Here is a 10,044-nt window from a genome sequence, read left to right as displayed (position 1 = left end):
TCTTCATTTTTACAGACTATATACACAAGTTAGTTACCACATGCTCCGTTTTCAGACGGACCTGTGGTGTGAGATTCCTCTTGTTTCATTGCACTGTACTGGTGACAGCAGATACAAAAATCATTCATTTTCTATGCTGAAGTATGCATATTCTCATTGAGTTTATATTTAATTAATCTAGTTATATACCTTAACACAGTTATTAACTGTGACTTTAGTGTCTGTTTAAACACTGTGTTTCTTTAACATTAATAAACCCCAGAGGAATAAAGATAGAAAACAATTCCCACAAAATATAGAAAAGCTGAACACAGATCTTATTCTTTGAAGAGAAGTTGCCCCCAAATGAAAATGGTACTTACTTTACACAAAGTGGAAAATTCATTAGTTTTACACCTTATACAACAGTATTGCCTTGGAATCATCTTGACATAATTTGACAACTCTCCCTCCAAACTACCAGCAGTACAGAAGAGTAACGGATCTATGAGGGGTGATACAGGAGAGAGAGAAGGGTTAAAAATCTCACTGTAGACAGTGAGTGAAACTATACATGGGTTGTCTGAAGCAGCCAGTCCCCTCCTCTCCCTTCTAAGGCTCACAGATGAGTGTCTCGACCACAAACTTGTTCTCAAAATGACGGATCGTCCTGCAGTTCAGGGCTTCACGCTTTTCCCTGCCTGCAAGGTACAGATGAAGGAAGATGTGTATTAAGAAATGAGTGTGTAGGCCTGTATAAACATCTGCTATAGCACCTGTTCATTGGCCAGAGTATAATGCTGTGTGTGTGTTCTCAGGTCCACCAAGGGGCCCAAGGAATTTCACAAAGAATATTCAGCATGCCTTATATACAAATATATGGTCAATACATGGCTATTCAGGGTACAACTTAAAAGGTGTGTGTGCTAGTACTGACCCAGTATGGTGTGTGTGTGCGCGTCAGTAGTACTAACCCAGTATGGCCTCTCTGCGTTCCAGCTTGTAGGTGTCTCTGCCATTGCAGAGGCTGTAGATGAAGTATCCCAGCTGGTCAACGTTCTCCAGACGCTCTGTCACCATCATCTGCTCATGGACCAGGTAGGACTGGGGCAGGTAGGTACCAGCCTTGGGGCAAATCAAACACATTTAATTAACATTATTTCCCCCAATAACTGATACATTGAATTTATTTGATCACTGAAATACATCTAAAACAGCTCCAGTCGTGTGTTACAGGTACCTTGATGTTGATGAGCAGCTCCAGCAAGTCCTTGGGAGGCATGACGATGGAGGTGTTGAGGGGGATGACGTAGCACTTGTTCAGGCTCAGGTCTAGGTAGGCTGTCAGCCTCTGAGGAGGAGGAGAGGGAGGAGGAAAGGAATTAGATCCAACGCTACAAAAACACCCAGAGGTACTGTACATTCAGAACTCAACACACATTATTACATTCAACAACTTCAATTCAGCACGTTTTATTAACACAGTATTGAACACTTACCGGTTTCTACAAATGAGTTTAAGAAGGCTAATACGCTGGAGGAATGACTTTCCTCTGAGACATAAATGCATAGATACTGTATATATAAACAAATCAGACCACAGCGTGCAGGTTTACATCCAATTAATAACAGCTTTTCAGCTTTCCAGAACGCTGCAGCCCGTCGGGTGTTCAACCTTCCCAAGTTCTCTCATGTCACCCCGCTCCTCTGCACACTCCACTGGCTTCCAGTTGAAGCTCGCATCTTCTACAAAACCATGGTGCTTGCCTACGGAGCTGTGAGGGGAACAACACCTCCTTACCTTCAGACTCTGATCCTACACCCAAACGAGGGCACTACGTTCATCCATCTCTGGCCTGCTAGCCTCCCTACCTCTACGGAAGCACAGTTCCCGCTCAGCCCAGTCAAAACTATTCGCTGCTCTGGCACCCCAATGGTGGAACAAGCTCCCCCACGATGCCAGGACAGCGGAGTCACTGACCACCTTCCAGAGACACTTGAAACCCTACCTCTTTAAGGAATACCTGGAATAGTATAAAGCTCTAGCCAACAGCTCACAGATACATATGGGGGTATAGCCTACATGATGAGATTATGGACAAAAGAGCAAGATAATTTTTTATTTTGTCACCAGAATAAGACCCTCAATATTTATTGGACAGCATCATGCTCATCAGCTTGCACGTTCACCACTCTGAAGTTCATCATAACTTATTTCATCTGTAGCCTGATAAACTGCATTCTTTCCCATGTCGTAGTGGGAGGAGCACACGTCATCGCGTGACTCCAAGTTTACTTCGATTTGATGGTTATTATATCAATAGTTGCCCATAAAACCATTTCCAATGACATTTCTCACATAATTCATTTTACAGACACAAAAGGATCCCATCTTGTCTAGCGTATTTAGTGTTGTCGACATTTGGAAAGTTTACCGACAAATGTTCTGTTTTCGGCCTGTCGTGACTTTTTTATCCGACGTACTTAAAAAGGTTGGATGGAAACCTGTGTGTGTGCGTGTGTGTGTGTGTGTGTACGTGTAGCAGTGTTCTCTTCTCACGCTGTTGAAGTCGTGGACGATATCGGCCGGGTCGCTGTCTGAGAACTCGGGCACGGGCACGTTGATTAGCTCCACCTCCTCCAGCACACGGATGCTCTCCTGGATGTGTCTCAGCGCAGAGGGCAGGGCCACCTCCACCTCGTCCTGGACCATGTAGTCCTGTTCACGGTACTCCACCCCGCAGAAATACACCTGGCCCTCCTGAGGAAGGTAAGAAAACGACAGTGAGGACTTGTCTCTCACCCCGACTCCCTCACCAACACTATAGGTAGTTAGCTAGCACATTTCGGGCTGGTTTCCCAGAAACATATCTCCTGATAAGGGGTTCATTTAAAGTGCTTCTTAGTCCAAGGCTAGGCTTAATCGGTGTCTAGGACTGGGAAACCAGCCCACAGCGTGTGCAAATGTGTCCTCTAACCAAAGAAAGGAAGCGTTAACTATACTGAACAAAAATATAAAAACGCAACATGCAAAGTGTTGGTCCCATGTTTCATGAGCTGAAATAAAAGATTCCAGAAATTTTCCATACGCACAAAAAGCTTATTTCACACCAATTTTGTGGACAAATCTGTTTACATCCCTGTTTGTAAGCATTTCTCCTTTGCCAAGATAATCCATCCACCTGACAGGTGTGGCATATCCAGAAGCTGATTAAACAGCATGATCATTACACAGGTGCACCTTGTGCTGGGCACAATAAAAGGCCACTCTAAAATGTACAGTTGTATCATGCAACCCAATGCCACAGATGTCTCAAGTTGAGGGAGCATGCAATTGGCATGTTGACTGCAGGAATGTCCACCACAGCTATTGCCAGATAATTTAATGTTCATTTCTCTATCAACGTCATTTTAGAGAATTTGGCAGTATGTCCAACTGGCATGACAACCGCAGACCACGTGTAACCACACCAGCCCAGGACCTCCACATCCGGCTTCTTCACCTGCGGGATCATCTGAGACCAGCCGCCCGGACAGCTGATGAAACTGAGGAGTATCTCTGTCTGTAATAAAGCCATTTTGTGGGGAAAAACTCATTCTGATTGGCTGGGCCTGGCCCGCCCAGTCATGTGAAAACCACAGATTAGGGCCTAATGAATTTATTTAAATTGACTGATTTCCTTATATGAACTGTAACTCAGTAAAATCGTTGAAATTGTTGCGTTTATATTTTTGTTCAGTATATAGTTGAGCCTATGGCATTATAGGGGTCTAACCGACAGTCCTTCTCACCTGCAGTATGTAGGACTTGTAGAGGTAGGCCCCTCCGACCACCACACCTGACAGCATGAGAGCCAGGCCCAGGCACATGCACCAGCACCACACCTTGGACTGCCGACGCACCCGCATGCCATCCTCCAGGTCCTGAAAGAGAAGACAAATAGAGCTAAAACATTACATACATTTGATTTAATCATTGAAAATACATTACACCAATCAGATACAGTACATATTAAAATGACAGAGGATACATACACAAAAAAGTCAAGGGACTTCTTTCCATTGTGGTCCTCTAGAACAGGGTTTCCCAAACTCGGTCCCCAAGGGGTGAACGTTTTGGTTTTTGCCCTAACACTACACAGTTGATTCAAATAATCAACGCTTGATGATGAGTTGGTTATTTTAAATCAGCTGTCAAAAACCCAAACATGCACCCCTTGGGGTCCCCAGGACCGAGTTTGGGAAACTTTGCTCTAGAACATACAGAGTAGGGCCTATATACAGCTGGTCAGCCTCTCGCAATACCAGCATGTCTGCCTGTTTGTTCCATTACATAATATTGGTTCATCAACCTGTCTCAATTAACAGTAGGCTATATCAGTCCGGATGAATCATGGCTACCATCAAGAAAACTGACCTCTATGAATAATAATAATAAGCCATTTAGCAGACGCTTTTATCCAAAGCGACTTACAGTCATGTGTGCATACATTTTTACGTATGGGTGGTCCTGGGGATCGAACCCACTACCCTGGCGTTACAAGCGCCATGCTCTACCAATTGAGCTACAGAGGACCACAATAATCCTCTTTATTGTTGAAATAAATCCCTCCAACACAACAAAGCCAAACGGTGTTTGATTCAAATAGAGTGCTGCTCAGTCACAATACAGCTGTGGTGTGTTCTTTTGATTTTTTTATTTATTACATGTTTTAGTCATTTAGCAGACGCTCTTATCCAGAGCAACTTACAGGAGTAATTAGGGTTAAGTGCCTTGCTCAAGGGCACATAGACAGATTTTTCACCTAGTCGGCTCGGGGATTAGAACCAGCGACCTTTTGGTTACTGGCAAAACGCTCTTAACCACTAAGCTACCTGCCGCCCAGGCAAGGTTGGATTATGGTAGTAGTGACAGTAGAGATGCTTATGTAATATACCATTCAAACACACAGCTAATCCTCCCTCCCTTTCTCTTGCTCCCCAACCCTCCCTCTCTTCTCTGTGACCTTTCACCTCCTTTCCATCATCCCTTCACCTACTTCTTCAAGACATTCTACCCATTATTAATTTACTGCCTTATCTTTTAGCCCTCTCCATCATCTCTGTTGTTTTGCTCCCTCACTTTAATATTATGGAGCCCAGAGGCACATGTCGTAATTTGGTGGCAGGCCCTTTTCCTGAAATCATTGATGGTTGTTTATGCAGAGTTGGGGTGGGGTTCGTATTGAAACAAAAGAGTGGATGTCAACAGCTCTCTCTCCCTGGAGATCAGATGAGGAAAACAAAACAGATTTCAGTTTCTGTAGTGTAGACAAGCCATGTCCAATGACCCTTTCCACAAAGGCTTTAGAACCTGAGCTTTAAAGGGAAACTCCCCCCCAATAGGCCACTGTCGATACAGTCCCAACTACCTCAACTAGAGACGTGCTTGAGGTAAACCAAGGTGTATATTTGCATTACTCCAAAATGTGCAACAGATACAGGGGCTATTGAATGATGACCATGCTTGTCTCACTCTCTAGTCATTTCAGGTTATCTTATTAACATGGCTAAAGGTCAGGACTAAGGAGGTGGCTCGTGGCTGGTCTCTGTGGATCATGCTGTCTGGTCACATCACTGAGACCTTCACTAGTCTCTGACACTTTATCAAGTATATTAGCATTTAATCTCACCTGTCTGACTGTCCAAACTGCTCTCATACTGGTGACACAGACATGATGGCCAGGTCTTTCTATACTGTGGCATTTTCTCCCCTGGTCTGTCCCTGGCTGCTGCATTCCTCTGCTATTTTTCCTCAACTCACTCAGATTCTCTATAGTGAATGAATTCTCTATAGACTTGTAATCTCTCCTGTATTCTATTTCCAATGGAACCATGTATCCACCCAGATACCTTTACGGGCACTCAAACTGAATTGTAATTTATTTAATGAATAACTGCTCTTATTGGTAGGCCGGGACCTATAACACGTTGTCACTACCCTGCACCAACCGTAGACTTATAATCATGAATCCAGGCTCTTGGGGTGAGTTAGGACTCACAGGCTTCTTATTGCGGATACAGCATCTACCCACTGACAGTTGATAGGTTAATTAAAAAATAAAGGTGTCCGTGCACAGCATGCATGTTGTCATCAAAAACTCCCTCCCATTGCTTTATCAGCTGAGGAGGAAAGACAACACACCGACCTTCGACACTAATTTCATCAATTCAGATCAAGACTCAGAATTCCTTGTGGTGTATGAGGTCTACATAAAAACGTTTACCTTTTACTCTTCAGAATCACAACAAAACACACCAACAAACAGGAAAAACTGTTCGAATGAATAGGAAGGACGACCTGAGTGATCTTCAGGTATTTCAGTTACAGGCCTCTACTAAATCAACACCGAAACAGAACGCTAACACGGTTTGGCCCAGGCCAGGAATTGCGAACACAACTCAGCCTGTCGAAAATGATTTGTCTAGCAGCCATTTTCCGACGTCGCTAGTGTCACGGGTTGAATTATCAAGAGTCGAGACATGTTTCTAATCGACGTTACTTTGTTTCAGTTATGTTTAAACATTGTTTAAACGGTTACAAAGTAGCGTCATCCAAGTTTGTTGCCTCGAACAGCCGTCGCAAAAACACATTAACCACATTGGTTTAGCTCAACTCACCCTCTCATCTGGAATAAGCGCTTCGCCATTGCATGCTTTCTTCAAATCCCTTTGTCCAAAGGACGAGTTAAATGTTACTTTCACCATTTTTTAAATCTAAATGTTGGACCAAGTGACAAAATCACCTTCTGCAGGAACGTCTTGGGGCCTGTTGCACAAAAGTAGAATTAAGACATCCGGGATAAATGACTCAGCTGAGCTCAATGAAGCCAAAACATGTGCGTCCAGGCTTAATTGGTTGCACAAAGACCAAGCCAGGATGAGCAGACACGGATTCATTAAGCCAGGTGAAACCAATCCTGGATAGGTGCGCGCTCACGGCTCACTCAAATAGACCCCGCCACAGATCACAGATTAACTGATTTACCATGGCAACTAGAGCCGCGTACTTTTCCCCGTCGGAAGCACAAATCCTCATGGAGGCATACGAGGAGATAAAAGATATAATTAAGAAGAAAGGCAACACCGCCACAGTGATAAAGCAAAGAGAAAAAGCGTGGCAAAGTATTGCAGACCGCCTGAATGCGTAAGTAGTGCACAATTACACACTCACCGCTCCGCTGAAACATCACAATTACAATTCAAATATTTAATTCACATCTCCAAAAATGCAGTTGTACTGTAATTGTAAACGGTTAAATTTTTTAATTGAAATGCACTGCAGATATGAGTGAAATTGTGTAAAGTAACTCCATCACACTGTATAAAGCTATGATACATTTTTTGATATTTTTACTGAAAACAAGACAAAAATACCAAGTAATTTTTTTTGCTAGTGGAGCCTTCCTGTACTCAGTGGGGGGATGCAGAACAGCTGAACAAGGCCACAATTTGCCGCACAATAAGGAGTGTGTGTCTGGCTATCAAAGCATTAGCAGATGTCTTCATCTCCTTCCCTGGCCACAGAAGACTCTGTGACATCAAAGAGGAGTTCTATAGGATTGCAGGTAAGAGGATCTACAAATTACAGGACAACTGTTAACACATAGTAGGATACTCATTACTTTGTGTGACAGGTTTCCCCAATGTCATTGGTGCAGTGGACTGCACACACATAAGGATAAAAGCCCCCTCAGGTGCCCATGAGGCCGATTTTGTGAATAGGAAATCCTTTCACAGCATTAATGTTCAGGTGAACATAACTTTTTGATATTGTCCATTGACGAACACTCTGCATTGCCAGTGATGTGCATTGATTGGTGTAATATTCCTCATCTTATGATTTCAGATGGTCTGCAATGCTGACTGTGTGATCAGCAATGTTGTGGCAAAATGGCCTGGCTCAGTCCATGACTCCAGAATCTTTCGGGCCTCTGAAATCTATCAGTGCCTATCACAAGGTAAGCCACACAACCCCTATTTATAACCATCATGGCTGTGTCAAGAATATCACTGTGTTTATGAGGTAGTAATGATGAGATTTTGTGTTGACAGGTGAATTCTCTGGTGTGTTGCTGGGAGACAGGGGGTATGGCTGCCAGCCTTTTCTCCTGACACCTTTCACAGACCCCAGGAAGCACAGCAGGCCTACAACCATGCCCATGCCAGGACCAGGGCCAGAGTTGAAATGACCTTTGGCCTCCTGAAGGCACGCTTTCACTGCCTTCACAAATTAAGGGTCAGCCCTGTTAGGGCATGTGATATTACTGTGGCTTGTGCTGTCCTCCACAATGTGGCCTGCCTGAGGAAGGAGAGGGCCCCCAGAGTGCCACCAGCCATGGACTGGGACAATCCGGCAATCTTCCCTGATGACGACAGTGGTCGGCTGCTGAGGGACCAATATGTGTTGAATTATTTTAGTTAGTATGTGTGCTTTCAATTTTGGTTAAATATGTACCTGCGGTGGCAGAGGAATTTGGGTTTTTTTGGGTTCGTTTTTACGAATTTGGCCTCTTATGATGTTTGTGCGGTATACTGTGTGTAATACAAGGCTGCAGGGAGGCTACTGCATCCATTAATTTGTCTGTTCAGTTGATGTGTATGGATTTGTCCTGCATTTATTTTAGTGTGCAGACATGCAGGGTGTGTTATATACAGACCTTTGAATGTGTATGTATCATTTTGTATAATATGCTTGGATTCTGTGCTTTCCATCTTGTAGAGTCACTGTGACTTCAGTTTCGAAAGGAGCTGATGGTTTACCTGCTTTGTTTTGTCCTTATTCAATAAAGGAACATAATGTTACACATTGTGTTTTTATATTCATATGGAATGTGTATTTGTTTATATGACAGAGTACTAGGGCCACACTGAAGAAAAAGGATAAAGTCATAAATTTATGAGGCTGGTTCTTTCTGCAGAAAAGCTACATATTGTTTTTACAGTTTTGATACTTATGACAATGTGATACTTAATATTCTGGCACATCAGCATGTCTTTGTTTATGAAACCATACTGAAGTACAATTTCACGAAATGCCCCACATCTGTCATTTTAACAACTGTCCTCCTTTAAAACAACTGGTTACAATATTATGACTTGTGTTTTTTTCCCCTCTGTGGCCCTAATATTCTATCATTTTATATATAGCCTTATAGTCTATGGGAAACTGTAAATTATCTAATGATAGCAACATCATCTAAAAATCATTTTTTATCCAAAATCATTGAAATTAATGATCACAAACGTTTAAATAATGACAGTGGGTCTAGTTATATGTGATAACAATGTATAGTGAGCAGTGAAATAACTATTGGTTTCCATTTGTGGTGACTGCTGACTGACATTAGGGATGAGATTAAATAGATCCTGAATTTAGCCTGGTCTGGAGCAGGCTAGCTCCACAGAATAAATCTCCATGGTAATTTATACCATAACATATCCTCCTGCCCCCTATCCATCTTTAGTGCAACCGGATTACGGATCAATTGAGCCAGGATCACCAAGATATCCTGGCTTAATCCCTATCCTAGTTTTGTGCAACAGGCCCTTGGTCTGGTGTCTGATTACAATGACGTTGCTAGATAAACACAAAACAAGCCTGAACCAGTCACATGAGTGATTGCAGCCTCATAGGCTGCATTCCAAGAACCTACACGGTTTTACAAACGTTCTTGAACGTTTTTTTCTCATTTTTTACATTTACATTTTAGTCATTTAGCAGACGCTCTTATCCAGAGCGACTTACAGGAGCATTTTAGGGTTAAGTGCCTTGCTTAAGGGCACATCGACAGATTTTTTCACCTAGTCGGCTCGGGGATTAGAACCAGCGACCTTTCGGTTACTGGCACAACGCTCTTACCCACTAAGCTACCTGCCGCCCACTGGGGAGCAGTACAATCTCAAAAATCTATTTAGTGACAGACAGGCATTTATCATAATGAAATAAAAATGGGCAATTACATTTGACACGAGAGAAACTCAAGGGATCATCATTATTAATAACGTTAGTCTGAGGTTCTAGGC

The 10,044-nt window shown here is 43.0% G+C and overlaps 1 protein-coding gene across 1 annotated transcript; it reads right to left on the bottom strand.

Moving 5' to 3' along the window:
- LOC123484587 (integral membrane protein 2B-like) lies at positions 1-9,621 on the bottom strand. Its single transcript, XM_045215079.1, has 7 exons — positions 9,568-9,621; positions 6,640-6,779; positions 3,772-3,903; positions 2,540-2,740; positions 1,220-1,330; positions 954-1,104; positions 1-680 (listed from the first exon to the last, which is right to left on the bottom strand). Exons 2-7 carry the CDS (start codon positions 6,724-6,726, stop codon positions 592-594), a joined length of 771 nt encoding a protein of 256 aa, XP_045071014.1. The 5' UTR covers positions 6,727-6,779; positions 9,568-9,621; the 3' UTR covers positions 1-591.
- Between the last annotated feature and the right edge of the window lie 423 nt (positions 9,622-10,044).

This window comes from Coregonus clupeaformis, unplaced genomic scaffold, assembly GCF_020615455.1.
Source record: "Coregonus clupeaformis isolate EN_2021a unplaced genomic scaffold, ASM2061545v1 scaf0364, whole genome shotgun sequence".
Taxonomy (NCBI): domain Eukaryota; kingdom Metazoa; phylum Chordata; class Actinopteri; order Salmoniformes; family Salmonidae; genus Coregonus; species Coregonus clupeaformis.
The sequence above is the reverse complement of the archived record's forward strand: the minus strand, read 5'-3'. Positions and strand labels throughout refer to the sequence as shown.